This window comes from Portunus trituberculatus, chromosome 46 (assembly GCF_017591435.1).
Source record: "Portunus trituberculatus isolate SZX2019 chromosome 46, ASM1759143v1, whole genome shotgun sequence".
Taxonomy (NCBI): domain Eukaryota; kingdom Metazoa; phylum Arthropoda; class Malacostraca; order Decapoda; family Portunidae; genus Portunus; species Portunus trituberculatus.
In genome coordinates this window covers 27,057,735-27,085,666 of record NC_059300.1, presented here as the reverse complement: position 1 = coordinate 27,085,666, position 27,932 = coordinate 27,057,735, and the positions used below count along the sequence as shown (strand labels likewise).

Here is a 27,932-nt window from a genome sequence, read left to right as displayed (position 1 = left end):
ATAAACCAGTTAATGTTATATGCTGGTAATTTTTTTCCCACATTTCACTCAATAAATTATTTTAATAGATAAAATGGTTACTATAACTTGTAACATACTATCACTAGCCTATTTTCATAATTAAATCTGGATCTTCCTTTTATAAACCACTGAGCATTATATGGTAGCATATTTATTCCTGGTTTCACTCAACAAAAATAATTTTTTATAGATTTAAATTGTTCGTCAATTTACAACCTACTGTTCTACGTTCAAAATACAATCCAAATAAAAAATAACCACTATCGATTCATATCCAATTAAGTCTTCTACATAGGTTATTGGAAATATAACAAATACACAAGATCTAGGGAGCTTGTATTAAGGTTCCAACCGTAATTGAAGTGAACCTGAATAAAATTTCACAAAGAATTGCAGTGAAAATGATGAGTGGATTAGAGTATCATCACAGTACACAATAGCTTAATACTGAAACTACTTTAATGCATTCAGAGAGAGAGAGAGAGAGAGAGAGAGAGAGAGAGAGAGAGAGAGAGAGAGAGAGAGAGACCTGAGTTGTCAACACCTATCTGGAACTGGAATGTACATCCAACACACCATATTACATTTTTTTGGGGGGAAATAAAATAAATCAATGTGACATGCTTAGATTACAAAATCTATTGAAAATTATGGAGAAAAAATTGATTAGCCAGTTTTGGAAGTATATTGTAAGATCAGTATTATTTTTCTCCAAGACATGTAATGATTATATTATTCTATACTTTATACACCATTTCTTTCAAAACATTTTTTCACTAATGGGGGTTGGATTGGTAAAAGAGTCTCTTCCACCCTTTATGGAGTTGTGGATGATCTCCTAGGTGTAAATCCTTCTCCATCACCAAAAAGCATCAAAGGGAGGAAACATTTTGCTCCATACATATGAAGACAAGTCAGAAAAACATTATACACCTATTAAACTTTCTAAACGATAAACATGACGTCCTAACACTATCAGATTCAATAAATATTGTACAATACACTTCTTACTGATAATTATGTAACCCTTGACCAAAGTATAGACACCCAATTCTAGCATTTATTTTTCATGCTAGTATTATTAAAGATGCCTTTTCCCTTCTGTAAATTTTAAGATTCATATCTTAAATAATACTGAAACTTTTAATTTTGCTTTGGTTCAACTCAAGAGAATTAAATGTAATTCACACGTACAAATAAATAACTAGTCTATAGAAGTAAGTTGGCCGCAGTAAGAGCAGCAGCCAGCAGAGTGAGTAAATGAGGAAGAAGATGCTGAGTATGAGACAAGAGGGTTGAAGCACCGTTTGCCTGAGAACATGGCGTCACCTTGAGCATCTGTGTCATGAGGGATCCTAAAATATTAGCTGGGGTTTCATCATCACACTTGGATGTATGTTTCACCACACACTCCTGTACTCCTTGCAAGTTCCTGCAAATCAAGGAGAAGCTTAGAAATTTGCTACAATAAATTGCAATAACTCATGAAAGCATAAACAGTTAAGTGTATGCAATATATGAGCAAATTGTGACGCTAAATTATAAACTAAAAGTGGATGCAGATTAAAGAAATATTAATAGTAAAAATAAAAGCAAAATGTTAATTAGGTTATAAAATTGTAATGTGTCATGTCACCATTACAAAAGCTTTCAGATCCTAAAGTTTTGAATAAAAGACACCCATTTTGAATAAAAGACTCAATTTGAGCTATATTGAGTTCTCTGTACACACAAAACTTAACTAGTCACCTCGCAACACATAACATGAATTAAAAGAAATTATTAAGCTACTATCAGACAAAACCTAACCAAACAAATATACAGATAATGATGAGGTACATGTCTTAGTGAAATGAAACCTGTATCTTAAGAGTCCTCACTTTATACTTACTATAATCACTTTATAAAGTTATTGTTGTGCTTTTCTTTGTTTTTTTTTACATCTGGAATTCCAATTTGCATGTAAGGGAAGCAACTAAACAAAACTGTCTGAAGCATACTCTACAAAAATATAAAATTCAATTTATATAAAGTATACTTACTTGCAATTCTCTTCATCAATAGTAAATGTTGTAATATCTACTCCATCACTATTATTCTTGTAGTCTTTAATTCTTGGGACCTTCTCTTCAATGCATTCCTCAATATTCTTTGAGTGATTCTTAAGACATTCCTGTCCTTTTTCGGCCATGAAAACTGAAAAAAAATTTATATATATATATATATATATATATATATATATATATATATATATATATATATATATATATATATATACTGGAGAGAGAGAGAGAGAGAGACTAATGGGATTTGCCATATACTGAAGATAAATCCAAGCTTGACTTCTAAGCAAAATTTTTATCTACTCTATTCATTCATTGAGATAAGAACCATGAAGAAGCATACTTACGAGCAATTCTATCACCATCGTTGTGGCACACAAAGTCTATTCCTGCATGAATAACCCTGCGCGTAATGTTGAGGTCCTGCTTCTGTTTTTCATCAGCGCAACGCTCTACTTTTGTAAACATGTCCTCAGCACAAGCCATGAGCCTACTTCTTCTCCTGCAAGTCAGTCAGAAATGAACAACACTTACTCATATTCATAACAAGCTACCATTCTGTTACAATGCCTCCTGCAAAATATACAGTACATTTGTCATTGTTTACTGTAGTGTTATTCTAACATTATTATATTACTTAGACATTCACATCCATTTATGTACAGCAGTCTGGAATAAACTTTCTTTTGCATGTCAGCATTCCTTATTTCTTAGCATCCACAAAACATGTACATACTTGCAGTACTTCTTGAAGACCACATCCAGTTCTCCTCTTGCAATGCTTGCATTCACTTCCTCCTCCAGTTTGTTAAAATTGATGTGTTTCTGTACACATTCCATTAATTCTCCAACAGAATTCTGTTGATAGAGATACTATTACATATACAAGCTTATTAAAGTCATACTGTTAAATACAACCCTCATCCTTCATCCTGAGAACTTCACTCAAAAGAGCAGCCATAACAGAAAAGCATCTAAAACTAACTATTCTGAAAAGTGTGAAAGATTCATCCCTATCTACTGTTCTTTCCAACACAGGCTGTCATGACAAGCAGAAAGATCTTGGAGCTATGAAAAGTCTATGAATGGAGTTGAAACTGCACTATTCCAGTAAAACTAATTATACTCTCATTACTGTACATACAACTATCCAGATATAGCCAGAGGGGAGAAAAAAAAACCATCTCACCTTTATGTCTTTCACAGCCCCCTCACCAGCAGTGGCATTGCAGCGGTCCAACCACTCAGACACTTGAGTCTTGGTTGCATTGTTAAAGGGAAGGTTTTGGGGATCTCCCTTTTGGCCCACCACAGGCACAACGCCAACATTACCTGTGAATCCAGAGTCCATAATAAGGGACCTACATTACATTTTCTTTCTAGTAGCTACCCATTTTTTAAGCCCATTGTATTAATTTTTCTGAATATCTTCCCACCTACATAGTGTTCTATTCAAATTTCTTGCGAGAAATTAGCTTGGCTCCTTTTCAATAATCAATGCTATGCCTGTTAAGATTCATGTAGAACCAAAGTAACAAAATGAACATGTGCAACACTATAATACTTCAAAGTTATGTCTTAAAACTGTGATATATCTTGTAAACAATTTATAAATGCAGCTTTCAAATTATTTTAGTATTCCCCTCAACACAAAGAATAGGTTTCCTGATAAAAAAATAAAAAAAATCATCTGATAGCAGTGCTATCCAAGCTCTGCTGATGTAGTTCATAAAATACTATATCATTAAATACAACAATTATTTTCTATCACCGAGTGTATACACGAGTGTATACAGGGGAAGCAATAGTGTCACAATGGCAGGTGAGTGCAGTGGATGCAAACTTAAGTACCAAGATATTATATAGTTCCATAAGATGACCTGGGTGTAAAATGATCAAGTTTGCACTGGCGGTTGCTGAAATCAACGGTGTACTGAACATTTGGAGGCACAAATATCCTTTGAAGATGAGGAAGAGGAGGGTGACCAACCACACCTTGTATTGTATTTTTAGTTTCCCATTAAGGTACTAAACAATAATTAGGTTATGTTAGCACAATTAAAGGAATTAAATTAAGTAAATTAAGTTTTAAAATGGGGATGGGGACAAAGTCACCAGGTTAGGCTAGATTAGCTTAAGCCTTAATTTTAACAAGTTTAAACATTCTGTAATAGGAAACATACAAGTACATAATTGTGTCCTGAAAAGGCAGAGATCCAGGTTAGATAAAGTTCGTTTTAAGATTATGGCATCACGTGTCAAAATTTGGCATACTCTGGCTCCCACTGCCACTTCACCAGCCCTATACATATATATTGATAAACTTTAATTTTACTGGTTAGGAATGTGTAGTAGTGACAAGGAGAGAAGGGTTTAGCAAAGTTACGATATTGTAGCACAGCATACAGAACGGATATTCCCTCTTTGTTGATTTTCTTGGGATCTTCACCAGTGGTTTTTCTCCAAAACTTTTTGGTCTATCACACCACAAAAAATCTGCTTTCCCGCCAACTCCCCCAGGAAGCTTGCTTGTCCTGGAGAAAGGTAACGGCTAAACGAGGATCCGCTATTGCTAAGATTCAACTTGCTTTCCAGATTACCTACGAAACTGTTCCAGGTGCAGCTGCAGGACTGCATGCAGTTGACGAGCTATTTAGAGGCGTTTACTAGCCAGGAAGATTCAAGATTTTGATCTGTGCAACGTCGGCAAAATATACTTAATGAAGAGTTTTCCAATAATCAAATGTCACTGGTCCCAGCCTTGATCATCAGCAACGAGAAATACGGATACACTACATGGTTTTGTGGATCGAATTGACTAACATCACTACACCTATCCTTCAGTGTCCCTATGAGTGTTACGTGAAGCACAATGCATGACCCACCTAACACCACCATCACCACCACTAGGCAGGCAAGCAGATGGTAGCCCATCCTGTCCTTGTCTTCTAATCCTGTCTTTGTTACAAAGAAGGTCACACCACACACTCCGCAGTGAGGCCTCAACTGTACCCTTCTCTTTTCTGCAGTCCGCACCTCACCTCACTGCTACTTGGGTTGCCAAGTACCAATTGCCAACTAAAAGTGTTAAGTTCGCCGCCCAACTGAACAGAGACCGCCCAATACCTCTGTCCTTCCAGAGAAAAAATTGCCCAATATAATAACAATGATAATGATAACAACAACAACAACAACAACAATAATAAAATTAATAAAGCATATCTATGGAACTGCATATGACAGTTTCAGTTTTGCCGTACAATTCCCGGGAATACGATACACTACCGTACCTGGGTTAAGAAAACACACAGGAAGCAGATCAGTCATACTTGACGTGGAACAATGCATAGGTAAAGCTAACCATCAATATATCCTCTGTCCTCCATCCTCTGGGTGCACGTGCACTCAAGTTGACCAACCAACGTCGCAGGTGGACTAATGAAAACAAAACAAAAACTACGCGTACATAAACACATTATGTATTTTAGATTACAAATTTAAAATTCCGGTCATTGCTATAAATAATAATCCGCTGACTGCTAGATTAGTTGCAATGGGCAAACTGCTTATTTTTCCTTTAGGCATTCTGAATGACGTCAAGAATTGGTAGAATTGGCAATCCTGATTCGGGTCAATCCGCGTAATTTGTCCTTGCGTAGCTTCGTTATTGAAGTGTTTATCTATCGACACAAACGTAAATGAATATAAGTAACATCTCTGAGTGCGGATATATTCCTTTTGATGAGACAACTGAAAATCACTACTGAACTGTATAATGACCATCTTGAATCTTGCTTTCACAAGGTTTATCAGCCTATAAAACATGGTAATTAAAGACATATTCTTATTCTTAACAATAAATTATTGGCTCCAAGTGGGAGTTGTGGCCATGGGTTCTTGTCTTAACCACAACACCTCCATCTACAATTAATGTCCTACGTAGAAAGTAAATTCAGCCAGGCTTCCATGCAATAATAACACACAGATGACATGTAAGAAATACGTACAATTACCATACTATCGTTATTCTCTGTTATAGGCTATTATTAGAAGAAGACTCACTACTTACAGTATATACTCAAAACAGTAAACACAATACACTAATAATTAGTTCTTTATTTGCACTAATACGATTTTTCAGCAGTTAGAACACACACACACACACACACACACACACAAGATCGTCTGTTTGTAGAAAGTATGAACCACACCTTTACTGATCAATAATATTTCTCGGTGAGATGCCACCCACCACCCACCATTCAGTCGTTCACCAAAAGCTTAAAAATATTCGTTCTTTTAATAAGATAGACAACCCAAGAAAGCTCTTCTCTAAAGGAATCGATGTGAATTTTAAACCTCCACATTTTTATTGTTAAGGATAGGATATGATAGCACCCCATGCCTCTTCTTTCCAAACACATCGGCTTAAACATGGGTCTAATCAAGGGGGTGATCAAATAGTAGCTAGATAAAGATTTCCCAACAGTTCGCCTTACAACGATACATGTATCCCCTTCTTGTTCTATCCTATAAACACACATGTAAGTCGAACTGAATGATCTATACAATTGATATAATCTATGCAGGGTCGAGGATCAGACAGACAACATTACAGAGAGGTGTCGTGCGTGCCAACATGCGAATCATGTCACTGTTTATGCGATTGTGCCATGGATCCTCCAATAGTATTATTACTGTGTGTCTACATACTCGTACTTACTGGAGAACACTGCTAAAGGGAGCCATGCATAAGTACAATATACTAGTACTTAGTTAAAAGAGAATTGATTATTCACTGTCGGCTGTGGTAAACGATCCTTCCTATGCGTCACCAAGCCTCAAGTGCAGCTGCACTGAAGTTTGAGTCGCAGGAGTGTGAAATGTGAACGGTGACATCTATACAGTTGTTACTTAGTTTGCAAGCATGCGCGTACTGTTTATGTATCAGTTGTCTGCTACGGTGCAATGCCTTCTCGGATATAAGAAATAGTCACATAGGACCGTCAATGAGAGAGAGAGAGAGAGAGAGAGAGAGAGTTATCCTATTGCCGACAAGTGCACATGATCTCGACCACTCAGAACGTCCACTCTTGTGGTGACCACAGACTGTTGTAAGAATAAATGCATGTGATGATATCTCATGTTCTTTGGTTTTCTGTCAGTCATCATATTTACGTTACCCTTTGTTAGCATTTAGGAAAAGTTTGTAAGGTTATTATGACAATCACCATCGTAACGAAAGGTTCACGGTCAAAACCCTGAATGAAGCACACCTCATCACAACATCCTGAGACTGGAGTATTAGTCAGTCAAAAATCATATTTAAAACAGACATCGTTCTTCTAATGGGTTATAACGTGTAGTGCCTCTCTTACTCCCAAACTAATTTATTTTTATTATGTAAGTCTCAACTCTCTCTCTCTCTCTCTCTCTCTCTCTCTCTCCAATATTTGCAACACTATTACCTCCTGATCATGATCATGAGGGTTTGAAAAAATTTTCATGAGTCTAGTAATGACTCAACAAGAATTCTTAAAAAAAAAAAAAAAAAGTGCAAAAACACGTCTTCTCAGTGATCTTTAACATTATCTTAGTGAGGGAACAAAACGTTTAAGAATACAGCAGTTAGCTGGGGCCTTCTCTCATACTGCCTTGGTGACGGTCGGCAGGCTCTGGCGCACTTGGCAGAAAATATACCAGTCAGAATCTGTCTGTGCTTTTTCTTAATAAAAACATTTACCTTTCACTGAATATTTGCAACTATTTTGTACTAATTGTGATTGAATTGTAATTAATGTTTCCATTATGTAATTATAATTATGTGTGTTGCTAGAAAATTTTAAAGGTAACTACAAGTTTAATCAGAGTAAATATTTTTGAAGTGCAACTGCTCCATCATTGCTATAATTGCTGTGGCATGCTATATAGCTAGATGCATGTGTACACAAACATGAATGAGCGCGCGCGCACACACAAACAAACAAACAAACAAACAAACACACACACACACACACACACACACACACATACACAAACATACACACACACACACACACGCGCGCGCGCGCGCACGCTAAAGGGGGAGATGAAAGAGTTGAGCTTAGTTAATATTACAGGTAAATGATTTCACCAAAAAAATGCGGTGTAGGTCAAGGGGTGGCGCCAAGCTGACATACGTGTTTTCTGACTGAGGTAAGTTCAAGCAAGTAGTTCCAGAGGGCAGCAGCCTGTCCACTTCACCCCGCATAGCCTGTGTTACGTATTCTTTGCCCCAGCCACCCGGTATCTTGTATACAGCGGCTATCGTAGGCTTCACTTGAAACCAACATGGATGCTGTTAATCTTGTGAATCGCATATAAATTGCGACATTCAGAGAGAGAGAGAGGAGTGTACTGATACAGTTCTCCATCTCTATTCTATAACGTTCCTCTCTTATTAATAAACAAAACCAAAACGGATAAACTCTATAAACAAAGCTATAATACTGTACGACAACATTGGAGCAAAGGTTCAAATTAGCACTGCCTTACTTTGTTTCCCCTGTGGCACCTTGTCTTCGTTCAGGTCTAGGGCGGAGAACGGAATCTGTATAAATGTTGGTAATCTATACCGATGACTTTCATTTGCATGCAAGACCATACCTCTCAAAGAATTTTCAATAATACTTCAGAAAAAATCAAAACATTCACCAGGGTAAGATTTCCAGTTTTTAATTTCAAATCATCTATAACTGGATGCTGAGTAATCTGATAACAGGTTCTAATCCATCTACAAAATTTCTTTTCAAATAAACATACTGTTCCAGTTACACACACACACACACACACACACACACACACACACACGTGTAGCCCCTGTTCACCTAGTAGTGAGTAGGTACGGGATGTAAATCGAGGAGTTGTGACCTTGTTGTCCCGGTGTGTGGTGTGTGCCTGGTCTCAGACCTATCCCAAGATCGGAAATAATGAGCTCTGAGCTCGTTCCGTAGGGTAACGTCTGGCTGTCTCGTCAGAGAATGCAGCAGATCAAACAGTGAACACACACACACACACACACACACAAGCCAGAGGACCGGGGTTCGATTCCCCGGCCGGGTGGAGATATTTGGGTGTCTCCTTTCACGTGTAGCCCCTGTTCACCTAGCAATGAGTAGGTACGGGATGTAAATCGAGGAGTTGTGACCTTGTTGTCCCGGTGTGTGGTGTGTGCCTGGTCTCAGGCCTGTCCGAAGATCGGAAATAATGAGCTCTGAGCTCGTTCCGTACGGTAACGTCTGGCTGTCTCGTCGGAGACTGCAGCAGATCAAACAGTGAAACAAACACACACTTTTTTCAGCAGTACTTTATGTAGTGTCTTTTAAATCTAGCTTTTGTTCGTATAGCTTCCACTCCTGTCGTTTTTAATGTTAGAGGGGAAAAACTGGGCAAGGGGAACAGAAAGAGTTAAAAAAAGTAAAAAGAAAAAAAAGAGCCCACTTAGTTGCCAGTGCCGGTGCCTCATTGTCATTACTATACTTGATTTGGTTACTGTTTCACAGTGATCATTATGATGGTTGCAATTTTATCCATCTCAGACAGGGTGATTTCGATAGGCAGATTTTCTTTCCCTTGATCTTTTAGAATGAAGGAGCCCTATAGTTTGCAGCAAGTTCATTAATTTAGGAGTCATGACTGATTCTAATTCGAGCTTGGCCTGCTTTCGCTTACTACCTACGGCTTCCAACGTCCAAGACAGAGGTCTGTTCCACTTTCCTTGATTGGATTTCCCTATCCTCTGATGCACAGGTTGACTTGTATTACTGGTCTTAGAAACAAGATACATATTTAAGATCGAAGCATCGAAACCACAACAAAGAATGAATTCTGAAATGCTTCGGCGCACATCTCGATTACTTTTTAATCATGATTCTTGATTTTAATAGCACCCAGTGAAGATAACTAGGATATCCACCTCTCTCTTAATATCCTGTGCCATCAATGGAAAAAAAAAAAAAAAAAAGACGGGGACCTCAGAGGCTCAGACCTTGGAAATTATTTACAACCTAAAGTGTTGAAATATGGCTCCTGGGTGAAATGCTGCTGCTGCTGCTGCTCCTGCCACCACCACCACCACCACTACTACTTCTACTACTACTACTACTACTACTACTACTACTACTACTACTATCAATAACAATAATAGTAATAATAATAATAATAATAATAATAATAATAATAATAATAATAATAATAATAATAACAACAATAATAATAAAAATAAGTAATAAATAAACTGATCAATTCATAAACAAGAAATTGAATGCGGTGGTGCAATCCACTGAAATATCACGGTCACACACACACACACACACACACACACACACACACACACACACACACAGTGGAATCTCGGTTTCGTGAAAAATCCGTTAAAAAAGTCTGACGAAATCTGAATCAACGAAAACTGAAGCAATATTTCCCACGTGAAGTAATGTAAATTGATTTAATCCGTTCCAGACATTAAAAAACATCAAGGAAACACATTTTGTGGCAGGTAACTATAGTTTTCCCATACATACTGAAAACAACGAGGAATTGCTACAAATGATTAATGAAGTGGACAAATGAACATTCAACATCCCTCTGACCTTTATTGGAAGACTCGTTGGTGGCAAGAAATGGTGATCGTTGATGCGCACTTCCACAGCTCCTGCTGCCGAAGTGTTGCCGTGCGTATTATTTCCGTACCTATAGATAAGAATTATTTCTTGAACCATGTCGTGTATCTCTCCTTCTTTACCACAGAGGGCTGGCAGTGCACTTGGAAGTTCGGAAATCTCTTTAGCCCCATGGTGGTTTGTTTAGCAGTCGCACTTAATATACAAACACCAAATAATTCATGGATTATTACGAAATGTTTCGGATTAATGTGTTTGTCACGGTGATGCTCATTCAACGATAAACAAAGGGAGACGAAGCAGGAACACATGGGATGCTTTTTGCCCATGGACGTTAGATTCCGGGAAATAAGTCGAGCGACGCGAGGCACCCAGGCGAGTTTTGAGTTTGGAACCGACCATTTCTAATTCTACGAAAACCAACACACACACACACACACACACACAATGGAGAGAGTAGTAAAGGAGAAAGATGACTTTAAGGAAATGATTAGTGAGCAGATTGAAAGGTTTGAAAAGGAATGGGAACTGAAGAAAACACAATGGACTGAGTCGAGGGAAGCAGAGATGGTTGGATTACAAAAAATAATTAAAGATCAGTTGAAGGAAGACAAAAAAGAAAGGTCCAAGGAACTGGTTAATGTAATGAAGAATAAGGAAACATTGATAAGGGAAATAGCAGAAAAGAAGAAGAGTGTGTTATTATTTGGGATGAAAGAACAAAATATAACATATAAGCCTAAGAGAATTAAGGAAAAAAAAGACCTACAAGAAGAAGTGGAAGAGATCCATAGACTGGGTCCGTATAAGGAGGGAGTGAGCAGACAGATTAAAGTAGTACTGAAGTCACAACAATCTGCAGAGGATATCCTATATAGAACATCAAAGTTAAGAGAGATAGAAGGTTGTAAAGAGGTGTTTGTGAGAAAGAATAGAAATGAGGAAGAGAGGAGAAGATATGAGGAATTGGTGGAAGAGGAGAGAAGGAAAAATGATGAGCGGTCTGAGGAGGAAAGAGAAAGTTTTTGGAGAGTTATAGGAGAGAGAGTCAGAAAGTGGTATGTGGAAAGAAGGAATGCGGAGAAACCCCTAGAGGGAGCAGTGGGTGGACCGTAATGTATACTAATATAGATGGGATACTGTCAAGTAGATTGGAATTGCAAGACTATATGATGGTGGAGAAGCCTGATATAGTGTGTTTGACTGAGACAAAATTGCATGAAAAAACAAAGATAAATTTGGATAATAAATATAATATATGGAGAAAGGATAGAGAGAGTAAAGGTGGAGGAGGAGTTAGGATTATGACGAAGAAATAAATAAATGTGGATAAGGTTTGGTATGGGAAGAACAACGCAGAAGTGATAAGCATAAGGATAAAAAGTGATGGAAAAGAATTAATAATCATGGTGACCTATGTACCTCCTAAAACAAATTCTTGGACATTAAGGAATACGACAATATGATCAAGGATACTTTACAGAGTTTGGAAAGTGTATTATCTGGAAAAAGAAAGGTGATACTAGTAGGAGATTTTAATTGTAAGGAGGTGGATTGGGAAAATCTAGTACGTGGTGTTGGAGAAGAAGCATGGGAGAGAGATTTCTTAATCTAATGATGGAAAATATGATGGAACAGAGGGTGAAGGAAAATACTAGATATAGAGGAGATGATGAACCGGCTAGACTGGATTTGGTGTTAACAAGAGAAGTGTACCTATGTGGAGATATACACTACAAATGTCCTTTGGGAAAAAGTGATCATGTGGTTATGGAAATGCAGATAGCAACAACACAGCGAAGGAAAGACGAGACATACAGGAGTGGTAGATTGAATTATAGAAAGATGGACACAGAAAGTTTGAAAAATTATTTCAGAAAATTAGATTGGGAGGAGATGTTACAAATCAGAGAAGTGCAAAAGAAATATGAGATTTTTATGAAATATTATAAAAAAGCAGTTATGAAATTTGTACCAAAGTATAAGCCGAGAGAGGAAGGAAGAAAGGATTGGTTTAATGCAACTTGTGTTAAGGCTAAGGAAAAGAGAGATGTGGCTTGGAAAAGATGGAAAAAGAGCAGGAATATACTAAATAAGGAGAATTATAGAGTGGCGAGAAATGAGTATGTGAGGGTAAGGAGGAGGAAGAAAGAAAATTTGAAAAAGATATTGTAGACAAGAGTAAGGAACATCCAAAATTGTTTTACAGGTTCATAAATGGTAAACTTAAAAAGAGAGAGTCCATTGAAAGATTAAAAGGAGAGCAAGGGATAGTAGATGACCCTAAGAATATAGCGGAATTGCTAAATAATAGGTTTCAGCAAGTATTTACTGAAGAAACAATGTTTGTAAAGCCTAAGAATGTACAAGGAAATGTGCACATGGAGGACATTAAGATACCTAAAAAGGAGTTATATAAAATGTTGGAGGAACTTAAAGATGATAAAGCGATGGGACCAGATGAAGTTTCAGGAAAATTATTGAAGGAGTGTAGAGAAGAATTGATTGATCCATTATATGATATTATAAGGTGTTCATTAGAAACAGGGGAAGTACCAGTAGAGTGGAAAAGAGCTGAAGTGGTGCCCATTTATAAGGGAGGCAGTAAGGAAGAGCCTCTTAACTATAGACCTGTGTCTCTAACAAGTGTGGTCGGTAAGATTTGTGAGAGGGTGATAAAGAAATATTGGATACGGTTCCTGGAGGATCATAAGTTATTATCGGATCATCAATTTGGCTTTAGGAAAGGGAGGTCATGTGTAACAAATCTACTGAGCTTTTATTCAAGAGTGGTTGACAAAATACAAGAGAGAGAGGATGGATGGACTGTGTATATTTGGATTTAAAGAAAGCTTTTGACAAGGTACCTCACATGAGACTGCTATGGAAATTAGAGATTTATGGAGGACTGAAAGGAAAAGTGTTAAAGTGGATGGAAAACTACTTGAGATGGAGGGAGATGAGAACGGTAATAAGGGATGCAAAGTCGGACTGGTTGGTGGTGGAGAGTGGAGTCCCACAAGGCTCAGTGCTGGCACCAATACTTTTCCTTGTATATATTAATGACATGCCAGCGGGAGTAAACAGTTATATTAATTTGTTTGCGGATGATGCGAAGTTGTGTAGGTGTGTGAAGAGTGAAGAAGATTGTGAAATTTTACAGGCAGATCTGGATAAGATTTGGGAGTGGAGCAAGAGATGGCAAATGGAATTTAATCTGAGCAAAAGTCATGTGATGGAGAAGGGGAAGAGTGGAAGACGGCCAAGAGGGTCATATAAAATGGGTGAAGAAGTAGTGTTGAAAAAGGTGGAAAAGGAAAAGGATTTAGGAGTGATAATACAAGACCATGGGCAGTTTGAGGCTCATATTGATAAGATGTTTGGAGAAACGTATAATTTGATAAGAAATATTGTATTAGCCTTCCATTATATGGATAACGATATGATGAAGAAATTAATTAGTACGGTAATTAGACCAAGATTGGAATATGCTGGAGTGGTTTGGTCCCCTTATAAAAAGAAGCATATAAGGAAGTTGGAGAGATTGCAGAGAATGGCAACAAAAATGGTTCCGGAATTGGCAGAAATGACCTATGAGGAGAGATTAAAAGAAATGAATTTGCTTACCTTGGAACAAAGAAGAGAAAGAGGAGATTTAATACAGGTTTATAAACTGTTGAACGGACTGGATGAAGTGGATAATGAGCAAATGATGTTGAGAGAGAAAAACTTAAATAGAACTACGAGATCGCATAGTAAAAAGATAGCCAAGGGAATATGCTTGAAGGATGTGAAGAAATATAGTTTCCCACAAAGATGTGTGGAGGTATGGAATGGTTTGAGTGAGGAGGTGGTGTCAGCAAGGAGTGTGCATAGTTTTAAAGGAAAGTTGGATGTGTGTAGATATGGAGACGGGGCCACACGAGTATGATACCCAGGCTAGGGTGTACAAGTTGTTATTCAAGAAAACCACGCCGACTGAAAAAAAAATAGATAAAATAATAATGATAATATATATATATATATATATATATATATATATATATATATATATATATATATATATATATATATATATATATATATATACACACACACACACACACACACACACACACACACACACACACACACATATATATATATATATATATATATATATATATATATATATATATATATATATATATATATATATATATATATATATATATATATATATATATATATATATATATATATATATATATATATATATATATATATATATATATATATATATATATACATATATATTGTAACAATGTGGAACAGGTGGGTTGGTGGGTGATGGAAAGAAACTCAGGAGTAGCAGGAGTATTTTATATATATATATATATATATATATATATATATATATATATATATATATATATATATATATATATATATATATATATATATATATATATATATATATATATATATATATATATATATATATATATATATATATATATATATATATATATATATATATATATATATATATATATATATATATATATATATATATATATATATATATATATATATATATATATATATATATATATATATATATATATATATATATATATATATATATATATATATATATATATATATATATATATATATATATATATATATATATATATATATATATATATATATATATATAAGATTATCCACAACAACGTCAAGCTCACTGACGCTGAAGCGCAAGATCAAAGTAATAAAATCTAATCATGAAGAACAGGATGCCTACCATCCACAACACTATATAGTACAAGAGCTAAGCCTTGGATACTGTGCCAATATGCACACATGTCACAATAGTGCGTGCAGTCACCGACCTTCAGTGACACCTCGCTCTCTCCTAACGCATCACAAACAGGCGAGACGGAGCCGCAATCAGGCACCACAACACTATACAAGCACATACAAACTACGGCTCCTCCATCACAAGACAAGATAACACCATTCTCTGGTAAACTCTGCAACTCCCTACCTGGTTCTGTATTTCCACTTTCTGTGACTTGAACTCATTTCATAGAGAGGTTTCAAGATGTTTAGCTCTTTCTAACTAACTAACTAAGTGGATAATTTTGGTTAATTTTTAGTTGCCCTAGGCCATTTTCCCTTCTTACAATAAAAAGAAAGAAAGAAAGAAAAAAAAAACAAACATTACGTTAACCATCATACACAAAGAACCCGACACATTTCGTGAAGCCGTATACTACATCTATAACAATAAGCCAACACTCAACCAACCCCATCCTGAGGCACCTATAGCAGTGTAGTCCAAACTGGGGCCCGCGTACTCCTATGGATACTCATCACAGATCATAAAGGTACGTGAAAAGACGAACACACACACACACACACACACACACACACACACACACACACACACACAGAAACTTCCTGTGTTCTATGGAAGCAAAGAAAGAGACCATTTGTTTCTTGTAAGTAAAAAAAAAAAAAAAAAAAAAAAACTGACGCATACACTGACGCCTAAGCAAGACTGACTAAAGCAAGAGAGAGAGTGGTTCTCTAGCAGTCAGCACTGCTCTCCCTACCTAATACAAATAAATAAATCTATGAATTGCAAACACACGTAAATACAGTTGGAGAGTACCTGGGGGGGCTAATTTGTCTCTTATTTACCTGTCTGGGGTGTACCTGGGCGGAATGGCAGGTGAGATGGGGAGAATGGCGGAAAATATGACGGCACAAAGATGCAGACGCTTTTATTTAACTAGATGCTAGGCCCAAGCCCACGGTGGCGTAGCTGGTGTTTTTGCTGCCCGGTGCGGCCCACGGTCTTCAATTAATTTGCCGTCCTTCCCGGAACCAGAAAAAAATATATATATATATATATATATATATATATATATATATATATATATATATATATATATATATATATATATATATATATATATATATATATATATATATATATATATATACACACATACATATATGTATTCAGTCATAATTAGAAATTATTTTTACTTATTTCTATTCTTTATTATTATCAATTGTCATGGGGGATGCAATCTGCGTCACATGTATCACGCTCATGTAAATAATAGGTGAGAATACGCGCGCTCTTCCTCTAGTGTTGCTAAAACATGATTCCTTAATTCAATAATTCTATAAGTTCATAACATCTAAAATATTAGAATATAGAATAAAATCCTTCATAGCCTTACGAAAACGCCACAACTTGGTAACACACGTAGAGAAAAATAATATTACGTTTATTGATCCGCTAAATATCACCATTATTTCTTCTCTGGTAAACTCTGGAACTTCCTGCCTATGTCTGAATTTCCAACTTCCTATGACTTGACTTTATTTAAGAGGGGAGGTTTCAAGACATTTGTCCCTATCCTTTGGCTAATTCTATCGGCTCTGTAAGGAGACTGGCAATCAAATATTTTGTTTTCTTTATATTTTTGTTGCCCTTGGCCAGTGCTCCTCTCTTACATAGAAAAAAAAAAAAAAAAACAGTTTCAGTGTCTACTGAGTACTGAGTGTGAGAGCACAACCTAGCGAGCTGAGGAGACACAAGAACAGCAGAGGAGGGCAACTCAGTAGGGGTCAGCCCATGCCCAGCTCCCCCTTCCCGAGAATACTACTGACTCCCCGCCGGACTCTTGCCCCAGCAGCATCCGGCTGCTGCTGCACCCGTTGAGTGCTGGCTTGGAACAAATTAATTAGCCGAAATGCTCCTCGCCGCCTCCCTCCTTCGGTACAGCTCTTGGCGCTGGTTGTATACATATGTTGAATCTCTGTGTACATATATGTTTTTGTATGTACTATGTTGCTTTGGATTCTTTGTCTGTCGTAGTAGGGAGATCCTACCGTCGTCATTAGGGATGTCTGCTCTATAAATAACTTCTATTGGGTCAATATACTTTAAATTATTGATAAGTACATCCCAATTGATTAAGAAATTGGATACACCCTGGAATGTATTTTGCACATCAAGAGTATCAATATTGGGTACACCTCTGATAATCACCGAACGATACCGGTGTTCCCTTTCCCTCAGCTCTCTGCACTGTTCTGTAATTCTAGCATCAAAAGCAGTAGCATCTAAGGCAGAGGACTAGGTGTTCCTAGTCCTACTGAGAAATTATATTGCCAGGATTGGCAAGGAATCAAGGTAAGGTGATGGCCAATGAAAAAAATAAAAAATATATAAATAAATAAATAAAAATAAATAGATAAATAAATGAGTCAAGTGCTGACGTCTTTACCTAATACGGTACACTACGCACTCAACTCCCATTGTGTAACTGGCAGAAGTGTTACCTTGATATCAAGGGCTTTCTTTGATATCGGTACACGTATTCCCCACGAAATATATGCTACCTACGATTTCTTACACAAGATTGAGGGAATAACATAACACTGCCTGTCAATCTCTCTCTCACATATTTAATATAACATGTAAGACAGCCTTGGTTGGTTCATCACATCTTGATTGATACATTAAATTTTATTGTTGCATTAATATTGAAATACAACAAGGGAGGAGGATGGACCTTGCCACCTACTCCCTGGACAAAAACACAAGGGTAGAGCATCAAATACAAAAAATATATAGTATACATTACAGTCTGGGAGCAAACGTAAGATATTCCTTGAGTATATCCCTGAGAGTGGCTGGGTCTAGAACTCTAGATGGTCAATGAGGCTATACAAGTCATGTTGACCTGCGGCATAAATGTAGCAATGAGAGGACATTCCGTGACATAGTGATGCAAAGTGTGTCCCATTGGTGCAGCATATAGCACACAGCATACACCAGTATGTCTCCCAGAGGTGTATACACAACTCTGGGAGACACGTGCATAGTTAGTGCCACTACCTCTATGGCAACAAAGCTCCAATTGATCATTAATGCTACTTTCTACAAAGTCCTTAATGCTGCTCTTAACATATCCCAGAGTGTACTCAGTTCCAGGGTTCATTGTATCGTCTTGAAGGGCAAATTGGGCAAGGCGGACTGCCTTTTTTCGCAAAGTAGAACACCTACGGTCATTCTCTCCAGCCTACTGTTCATACAACACACTCACAATAAAAAAGTGAAAAACTATTATTGAACTATCATTGAGGAGATAAAAAAAAGGTATTCATTATTATTATTATTATTATTATTATTATTATTATTATTATTATTATTATCATCATTATTATTACTGTTACTATTATTATTATTATTATTATTATTATTATTATTATTATTATTATTATTATTATTATTTTATTATATTTTTCTATTTATTCATTTCTTTTTTTATAACAACCGCGTCAGATACAAGCACGCAAGACGCAAGTTCGCAACTCAGTTTTCATGTAGAATGGTAGTAAGTAGTGCCGTTCGTAAGGGATGAATCAGATTAAAGTAAAAGTATCAACATCATCATCATCACCATTTTGAGGTGGGTTGCTCTTTCACTTTCTTTTCCCATCGCTTTCCCACAGGATGAAGTGAAGACCCGTTAAGCCAACCCAATACCCTCAATGCAAAGCAAACACATTTGATGCTTCCTTAACTCAAAGAACGCCGAGGTAATGCAGCCAAGGGATGAGAAGGCCACGGAGGTTCTGTATTCAGTTATTATCTAACCTATCTACTATTTTCATCATAGAAATTGTTAGTCGGAGCTGGAAAGGATACCTAAAAGCAACCTAAACTACAGTAAGATAGATGCGTAATTCGTAGTACTAGTACTCATTTACAGTCATGTATTCGTCAAGAAATGAAGAGAACGTAATGTGAGACCATGCTAACAAAAAATGTTCGGATGCAGTTATACCAGATATCAGTAAACACAAAACAGCACAGTAATTATAATGTTATAGGGGTTCGTTAGTGCTATATTGGTCTAGATTTTGGTCCCTTCTTGCCGTAAAAAAGTAGCAATGCCCACCTTTTTCCTGATTAGAATGTCCAGACCTGTTTGGTGCAGTGAAGTGTGTTGGTGTGGTGGAGGACTGTCAGTGCAGTGTTTTGAGTGCCGGTGCGGTGCAAGTGATGAAGTGTTATATGTTTTGCAGGTGTGGAGGAGGAAGCTTCTGACAAGCTATGTTTCATGGGGTTTGGACAGAACCGTCCACCACTGAGGAAGGTCGGCAGAAAAACATACATCGGAGCTCTAAGCTGAAGCATGAGGAGAAAAATCCTTGTGTCAAGGTAATATTTTCTGGCAAGATAAATGTTAAGATGTTGTGGACTATGAGTACATTCAATAAAGATAAGGGCAACCCAGGTCAGGTGACATGCCAGCCTCACTAAGGTCAACAGGTGTAGTTGAGTTCACTGGATGCCCAGAGGAGGAGGGTGTATGGAAGAAGGACTCTGGCCTAGTGTAACAAAAAATAAAGCTAAAAAAAAAAAAAGAAAAATAATTGAGGTGCCAGTCCCCATAAACTAAAGAACACGCAATGGATTTTGAAGTTGGATGGTAAGTGTCTTGAAACCTCCCTCATTTATGTTATAGGAAAGAAAAAATACAGAGACAAGCAGGAGCAGTATATACTTAAGGTTTATGATAATTATTTTCCTTATATTTCACAGGAACATGAAATGTCCTTTAAGTGCTTAGAAGAATCTTCTTACAACAGGAACACTTGTGGTGAATACTTTGAAAACTACAAAAGGTGCAAAGAATTCTGGGTGAGCATTATATTCTTAACTTTATAATTCTAGGTTCTTTTGATATTATCCAATCTACTCTAATGCTTGTCCCATGAAACTCCTTCAGTAGATGGCCATAATAGTAGAATTAACATTTGCTCCTGTTCATACAAGTATACAACATACCTGACTTTTCACACCATACCATGACAGTATCATAACAGACCTTTTCCTTTCCATTTATATAGCCTGATGAGGTAATTGAACACTCAAAGTATTTATGAAACAAACTTTGCAGTATTTGACACAACTTCACAACAATTGATTTCCTCTCATAAAGCATTCTGCAACATTTATCCTTTTTCGGGATTTAATTACCTTAACTACCTTCTACATTTTCTTTTTTGTCAGCAAATACTCAGGTAATTTAGTACAGTTATTCCTTGCCTCTTATTATCCTCTCTCTTCTCTTCTCTTCTCTTCCCCAATATTTCTTTTTTGAGTCTTCAGCTCCTTCCAAAACCTTATCATCATCATCTGCTGCTGCCGCTGCCATTTTTTTTTTTTTTTAGATATTATTAACATGTGAACTTTTTCATTAGGGCAACGTACGTTCAGAGAGACGAAGAGCTGGTATTGTACCTCATCTGCCACCTGCTGAGGAGAGAGACAGAATCAAGGCAGAATATTTGGAAAACAGGAGAAGGAAATATCAGCAGCAACAACAGAAACAGCAATAGCAGATGATCATTGGAAACAGATCAAACATGGTTGGTTTGTATGCATTGACTCAGGGAGGTGAAATTTTACACACATGTATATGTACAGTAGATAGTTCAGTTAGCAGTGTCTAGATTGCCATTGGTCAGGCTGAAATCATGCTCTGTTCACATTATTGAACATTTTGAATCACGAGTCAGCCTTTACTACATTTGAACCTGAGGATGGAATGTGTGGTGTTTGAAAGGTCTCAACTTATCTTGAGCTACATAAGCTTTAATCTGGTGATCATGAGTCCATAATATGACCTGAGGCTGTAGTAAGTCACACACACACACACACACACACACACACACACACACACACACACACACACACACACACACACACACACACACACACACACACATACCTACACTCCAAGGAAAGGTTTGGTGTATTTTGGACTCGATGTTAAAAGAAAATTTTTCCTATGTAGTCTTGTATTTTAATGTTAAAATAGTCTGTCTCTCCTATGACACTATTTGCATATAATATATGGTGATGATGAGCAATTAAAGAAACATAAGGATTTTTTTTCTTTTACCTTCCTCAGTCTTCATTTTTGCAGTATTGTACTGTAATGTTGACATGATATGACTTGCAGTCAAGCTTTTGGTGTCGCTCTTGGTAGTTGTGCCGCCTTCTTACTCAGGGCAGCTCAACACCCCCATCAGTTTTGGGAGTACTATTTTTAAGTATATCTCTCTGATGCCTTACTCCTTCGGGTAGCATTCCTTTAGTAGCTAACAGCAGCAGAAGAGCACCTTTCTATATCATGCTTAATCAAACACTTGGCTTTTTACTAACACTTCTTTCTCATATGTATGCCTTTATCCCACTTTATTTTTTCAATTAGCTTTTCTTTCCAATTAAGACATTAAATTTCACCAACAACTTTCTTTACAAACTTTATCATTATCAATGTGGGTATACAACTTCAGTAATTTCCATCCTGCTCATTGTCACAGGACGTGCAGATGACCTTGTACCAGATACAACAACATTTTTAATATACAGGAGATTGAATATTAATTAGGTAAGAAAAGAAAGGGGAGAGGATATCTTTGGTATTTCATTTACCAACAATGAGTGAAGTACTGTAGTATATTGCACTCTAGTCTTTCACTTTGGGCAATAAGAGTGATAATTGAGAAATGGTATTGTTATTTGCTTCCAATCTTCATTTCTATTGTGTCACTGTGTTGTGTTCAAGTCAATATTATCCAAGTTTCTAATTAAATGTGCCCCTACTCTCACATTTGTGTGTGTCATTCTCAAACACACATGGTTTTGGTGGCTGCTGGTTCATATGATCAAGCACCAGCAAGTGCTTTTGAAAAGCATATCCTTTGCCTTATTTTGGTACTTACAGTTGACATAAAACTGTCCAGTAAAATTTTCAAAATATTCAACTAATGATTTTCTTTTTGGCCGTGGTGTGTACTATATCTTACATAGTAAATAATGTTGATGCTCTGTATAGTGTTCACTTACTGTTGTACCCTAGTTATCCATATAGGTAAAGACTCACCAATAATTTCAGGTACAAAATACTTAATGGAAGAAGTGAAAGCAGTCTTAATCAACTATTGCTAATCCAAGCTGGCAAGTGTCATAAAATGAATGTGAGGCAAATTTTTGTGGTCTCCATCTTGATGGCCCTTGTAGCTGTTATGGTGGTGAAGATTTACCCAAATTATCCCACTGGGAAGCTGGGTGTGCTCTTCTATTACTGCACCAGGTGAGGGGTTCACACTGCTGCTGCGCTATTGTGAACCAACTTTTTTTTTTATACTTCTTTTAAATTTCTTGAATTCCACTTAGGAGGTAGAGAAAATGCCAAATAATAGAAAGGTACATACACATGTAATGTGTTTGTGTAGATTGTCTTTACATATATTAGAAATTTTTTAAGGTTTAACTTTCAAGAATTGTATGGCATCTATAGCACTATTTACTCTATTCTGGTCTTCCATTTAGTGTTTCAATCTTTAATTTGAAGAAAAAGGACAGTACATGCTTTATTGGTTACTTTAATTAGCATTTGTTTTGGTTAGTTGCATTGATGAACTCAGCTGTGAGTATATTTTGCCTGTATAGTGTTGAAGTTCCAATTTAGGATCTTTTTGGAATGTTGTGCAACTCCATATGAGGTATGATAAAAAAAAGTTCCAGAAATGCATGTATGAAAAAAAAAAAAAAGGCAATTTAAATCTTGCTACTAACTCAATCAAAGCCTTGTGCAGTGATACACTACTTCCAGCAACTCTGCCATGTCTGTGAGGGAAAACATTCTGTGCAAATAAGCTAAACTGTAGTATAGCGGCATTAGAGTGACTCATCATCCACTCACATTGCCTTGAAAATGCATGACTTTTTGTCCCTCATCAACACAGTCATTGCTCCCCATCCCCTTAACTCACTCGATTTATGTTTGGAGTATAAAGTGGAAACTAAATTTAATCCTAAGAAATATCATGTGATGGAGATGGGAAAAAGTACAAGGAGATCTACATGGAACTATAAAATGGGTTAAGATATGAGTGATTATTCAGGACATGCTGCCACCAGAGGAATATATAAGTGGGTTTTTTTTTGGGGGTAGCTTTATACCTACATGTAGTTAGATATGATGAAAAAAAATAATAACTTCCATAATATGTTCCAAGCTGGAGTACCGGCAGTGGTATGGTCTCCAAACAGAAAGAAAACTATACGGAACTTGGAAAGACTACAGACAACAGCAAGGAAGATGGTGCCAGAATTGAAGGAAAAGACTTAATATAAGCAATTTAAACAAATGATAATAACAATGGAAGAAAGAAGAGAAAAGGGAGATTTGATAACAATGTACAAATTTGTAAACCATATGAAAAAGATGGACAGACAAGAGGAAGTACATAAAGATTAAGAAGAGTAAATGTCTCAGTGACATCAAGGTATATGGTTTCCCATATCAAGGCATTGAACTCTGAAATAGTTTAAGTGCAGAGGTAGTTATAGCTTTTAGTGAGAGCAAATTGAGAAATTACACAACAATAGATACAGAGATAGGACAAAATAAGCTTTAGCTCAGACCCTGTACAATACAACTAGGTAAAAAGACACACATACACACACCTCTTTTCTTGTCTGATAGTTCCCATGAAGACCGGAGGGAGGTAAAGGCTACCAGTGCTGGAGTGGCTGGGCTGCCTCTGAGTCCTGACACACAAATTAGCATCATCATTCATGGATACACAGAGTCATCTTTTCGGATGTGGGTCCTGAACCTTACAGATGGTGAGTTGCCACTGAGCTCCCTGTTCTTGGTGGGATTGTACTTTAGGAGGCTGGATGATGATGAACAGTAGGATGAGTTGTGCCATACCTGCTATGTGTTCCTGGTTTGGCTTTCTCTTTAAGGTGGTGCCTTTTATTGTTTAAGTAAAAATTAACTGTCACTTGTGATGGTGGCTACAGGCGTTTTCTCAAGGACAAGATTTCTCAGCACAAAGATATTTTTGCCTTCGAAATAGATCTTAAACAAAATGGAAAATTGCTCAGTTTCTTTGTTAACTGTATTGGCTGTACTGATACTATCAGTTTTAGCCAGAAATGAATGATCAGGAACAGTATTTATGAAAAAATGGCATAAGTACAACCCGTCTTATCAATCAATGTGTTTATTGGATGAGATGGTTAATTTTAGTTACATGTATTCTAATCTAATATCTGTAATTCAGTATCCTACAGGTCCCAGTGATGGTCTGTCAGTTATGGTTGTCTTGTATATACATTTTTTGCTAACTAATACAATATTTTGTCATTTGTAGAATATTTGTTATGTTACAACAGCATTATGGACTTGAGCTACTCCTACACAGTCTTGTTAGTTGCTGAGCCTGGCAGCCTGGTGATCCTGGTGGACTACTGGGACTTGGTCACCATCTCCCGGCCCTATATGATGGCCAACACCAGACAGATAGCCAACACCACAGCCCAGTTCATTGACTTGCTGGTTGAGGAGAGAGGGGTGAGGTAGGTCTGAATGTTGTGCCTTTACTGCCTTTGTTCTCATACTGAGTGTACTGACTTACTTTCTTATTCACTTCTTTTGATTGGTTAGGTGTAGTATGTTTAGTGCCTAATGATGGATTGTTTCTCATAATGATGTATTTACACAAACACTCAGGGATAGTTCTAGGTTTCTAAAGAGCCCAGTGCAGAAAAGTTCAGCATTCCTGATGTACCGTTAATTAAATTTTCCCTAGAGTTTTTTTTATCATAAAAGTTTGTCAGGTTATCCTCATCTTCACTGAGTTCACTCTTGATGTTTTATAAGTTGGAGTCAATAGGGAAGCCACAGCAAACACTAGTCTTTGGTTTTTAATCCTTATGAAACAAAGTCCAATTCCCAAGTTAATAATGCTTTGAGCCAGTAACTATCACTGGCCTTTTATTAAGGAATAGAAGGAATTGCCTTATTACAGCTGAAGAATTAAGATTAATGAATCTACCAGAGTTGTATGTTCTACTGTAAGGTTATGAATATATAAGAAAAAAATTCAGATTACTACACATACAGAGAGAGAGAGAGAGAGAGAGAGAGAGAGAGAGATATCACATCTAAGTGAAAGATGAGTTTTAAGAGAGCAGAAAGGAAAACAAAGATAGTATGTGGATAGTCTTTTATTTCATCAACCATTGAATGTGATTTTAATAAGAGTTATCAGAGTTAAAAGTGATACTCATCATGGATTGGGTTGTGTTTGTCTCCAGGCTTGGCAAAATCCATGTCATTGGGTTCAGCTTGGGAGGCCGAATCAGTGGTCTTGTTGGGGATAGAGTCAAATCAGGATCTCTTGGAAGAATCACAGGTGAGCATTGATATCTTATTTATTGAGACTGTCACGTAAACTCTTTCCCTTGGCATCATCTTAACTGAATACATAACTTGACCTACTTTTCATCTCCAACCTATGTGGATAGGATTGGATGCCTCCTACCCATGGCTGCCTCCTAAAACCAAGGATGAGTTTCTAGACGCCAGTGATGCTGCCTTGGTTGTCACCCTGCGGACCTCCACCATAGGGTCTTACTCCCCACCTGGTCACATTGACTTTCATGCTAATGGAGGTCACATACAGCCAGGCTGTAGTACATGGTATCTCCCCAAGACAGGTGAGTTATAGACCCTGTTGTATCTGTTCTGAGCATTGCTAGAGGTATTGGCCAGCTTGCATAGATGCAAGGAAGACTTGAGGCTTTATAAAACCCAAGGAAATTAAACACATTGGTAGGCTTTTAATTTAAATCCCTAGTGTTGATGATCTTTTGTTATTACAGTAATTAATAGTGACAAGTTCCTCACATATCAATAGTTTTGAGTTTCCTTTGCCAAGATGAACAAAAGTGTGTAGAATAGTAGAAGTATTATTATATACAGTATTACTCTAGTTCCTGTGAAGTGAGCTTTTGCAGGCCAGCTGTCTTTTGCATTTCCTTATTTTCTGATGCTCTGAACCTGCATGACATCAGAGGCTCTTCACCATTGCCACCCCAGTGACTTGATAATTCAGTTTATTTTTTTCTCCATAAATCAGTGTTTTGCAGGAAAAAAAATGATAAAAGGAAGGCCTTTAAGTTAATGACTAATTGGGAAAATTCTGCATTTACTTGAAAGACTTTGACAGTGTAAAGTGTAAGTCAGTCACCCTCTGACTCTACTTACTTGGGTGGCTAGCTGCGGTGGCGAGTGGACGTGTTGTGTGTGTGCTCCGTTTTTGGCTGTTGTTTTTATAGTTAGCGAGTGGTGTTTGTGCTTGGTGTCTGTGTGTGGTGCTTTTGAGTGTTAGTGAAGTGAAAGTGTGTACTGCAAGTGTTAGATTAGAGTGAAATAGTGGTTAGAATCAGTGTTTGTGAGTTAAAAGTATTTTGGTAGAGCGAAGAGACTAGGCTTGTAACCATCAAGTTGACCTTGAAAGAGGATTAGTTGACCTCACTTAGGCCCCCCCCACCACCACGGTTCCCCCACCCCGCTGTCACCAAGTATTTTTATTTGTTTGTTAGCTACGTATAGTGTTCTTGTGAGTTAACAGATTGTAAATTAGTATGGCGGTAGCTACTGAGGTATATCAGAGTGTGATTGAGTGCATGAAAGAGTGTTGAGGTGGGATTGGGCGAGTTTGTTGTGTGTGAGATGTGTGGGCATGACAGGAAGGTCGTTGACTTTTCTGAGTGTATGGTGTGTAGGCTCAAGAGCGAGAATTTAGTTCTTTCTCTTGAGCACCGAGAATTGCGAGAGGAAATGAGAAAGCTAAGTGAGGGGAAAAGTGCGAACGAAGTTCTCATCTTTGAGTTGAAGGAGGAGGTTAAGAGGCTTGGGGAGGCAGTGGAAAAAATTAGGCAGGAGATCAGTGTTAGGCCGAAGGTTGGACCTTCTGAGGGCGACAGGGTGGCTTGGCCCTCTGTCGGGAAGAGCAGAGTGGGGAAGAGGGAGCAGGCGAGCCAGACTGGGAAAGATAGTAGTCAGGATGGGCAGAGATGGCAGGTTGCGAGGGAAGGAAAGCGGAGGCAGTTAGGGAGGATAGGACTAAACCTGTTGAGTGTGAAAATAGGTTCGGTTTGTTGGAGGGGAGGGAGAGTGAGAGTGGAGTGAATGAGGTGGTTGTGGTGAGTGAAAGGAGAGAGAAGGGGGTAGAGGAGAGGAGGAGGAGGGTTGTGCCTAGCACACCTCAGGTGTGTGTGGTGGGTGACTCTCAG

At 37.3% G+C, this 27,932-nt stretch overlaps 3 protein-coding genes and 1 long non-coding RNA gene across 8 annotated transcripts in view; 2 read left to right on the top strand and 2 right to left on the bottom strand.

Moving 5' to 3' along the window:
- Positions 1-155: 155 nt before the first annotated feature.
- Positions 156-25,936, bottom strand: LOC123520352. Its single transcript, XR_006679241.1, has 2 exons — positions 25,754-25,936; positions 156-550 (listed from the first exon to the last, which is right to left on the bottom strand). It is a non-coding gene; the product is annotated as an uncharacterized LOC123520352 (long non-coding RNA).
- On the bottom strand, positions 341-5,120 carry LOC123520350 (27 kDa hemolymph glycoprotein-like). The gene is made up of 6 exons (XM_045282580.1): positions 4,970-5,120; positions 3,274-3,416; positions 2,821-2,942; positions 2,432-2,586; positions 2,064-2,217; positions 341-1,453 (listed from the first exon to the last, which is right to left on the bottom strand). The coding sequence occupies exons 1-6, from the start codon at positions 5,016-5,018 to the stop codon at positions 1,231-1,233; spliced, it is 846 nt and encodes a 281-aa protein (XP_045138515.1). The 5' UTR covers positions 5,019-5,120; the 3' UTR covers positions 341-1,230.
- Positions 19,096-21,719, top strand: LOC123520351 (coiled-coil-helix-coiled-coil-helix domain-containing protein 7-like). 3 transcript variants are annotated; one of them, XM_045282582.1, is made up of 4 exons: positions 19,096-19,227; positions 19,847-19,982; positions 20,367-20,465; positions 21,029-21,719. In XM_045282582.1, exons 2-4 carry the CDS (start codon positions 19,875-19,877, stop codon positions 21,164-21,166), a joined length of 345 nt encoding a protein of 114 aa, XP_045138517.1. In that variant the 5' UTR covers positions 19,096-19,227; positions 19,847-19,874; the 3' UTR covers positions 21,167-21,719. The 3 variants fall into 3 exon arrangements, with proteins under 3 accessions (XP_045138517.1, XP_045138516.1, XP_045138519.1); XM_045282581.1 differs by lacking the exon at positions 19,096-19,227 and adding an exon at positions 19,236-19,357; XM_045282584.1 differs by lacking the exon at positions 19,096-19,227 and adding an exon at positions 19,362-19,487.
- The window catches only part of LOC123520348 (endothelial lipase-like), a 13,646-nt gene continuing 6,773 nt past the window's right edge, over positions 21,060-27,932 (top strand). For 2 of the 3 annotated variants that reach the window (XM_045282579.1, XM_045282577.1), the window contains exons 1-6: positions 22,155-22,224; positions 22,732-22,929; positions 24,328-24,470; positions 25,055-25,208; positions 25,950-26,047; positions 26,160-26,351. In XM_045282579.1, coding sequence (XP_045138514.1) covers positions 22,808-22,929; positions 24,328-24,470; positions 25,055-25,208; positions 25,950-26,047; positions 26,160-26,351 — 709 coding nt within the window. In that variant the 5' untranslated portion in view covers positions 22,155-22,224; positions 22,732-22,807. Of the gene's footprint in view, positions 21,197-22,154; positions 22,225-22,731; positions 22,930-24,327; positions 24,471-25,054; positions 25,209-25,949; positions 26,048-26,159; positions 26,352-27,932 lie in introns of those variants that run through there. The other variant, XM_045282578.1, reaches the window with a different exon arrangement.

What these genes read in the sequence shown, in the direction of transcription:
- LOC123520351 (XM_045282582.1), top strand. Translation starts at nt 19,875, where the DNA reads ATGTTTCATGGGGTTTGGACAGAACCGTCCACCACTGAGGAAGGTCGG. An exon ending in AGAAAAATCCTTGTGTCAAG is followed by an intron (nt 19,983 to 20,366) that starts GTAATATTTTCT and finishes TATATTTCACAG; the next exon opens with GAACATGAAATGTCCTTTAA. An exon ending in AAAGGTGCAAAGAATTCTGG is followed by an intron (nt 20,466 to 21,028) that starts GTGAGCATTATA and finishes CTTTTTCATTAG; the next exon opens with GGCAACGTACGTTCAGAGAG.
- LOC123520350 (XM_045282580.1), bottom strand. Translation starts at nt 5,018, where the DNA reads ATGGGCTACCATCTGCTTGCCTGCCTAGTGGTGGTGATGGTGGTGTTA. An exon ending in GGGCTGTGAAAGACATAAAG is followed by an intron (nt 2,943 to 3,273) that starts GTGAGATGGTTT and finishes CTCTATCAACAG; the next exon opens with AATTCTGTTGGAGAATTAAT. An exon ending in ATTGATGAAGAGAATTGCAA is followed by an intron (nt 1,454 to 2,063) that starts GTAAGTATACTT and finishes CTTGATTTGCAG; the next exon opens with GAACTTGCAAGGAGTACAGG.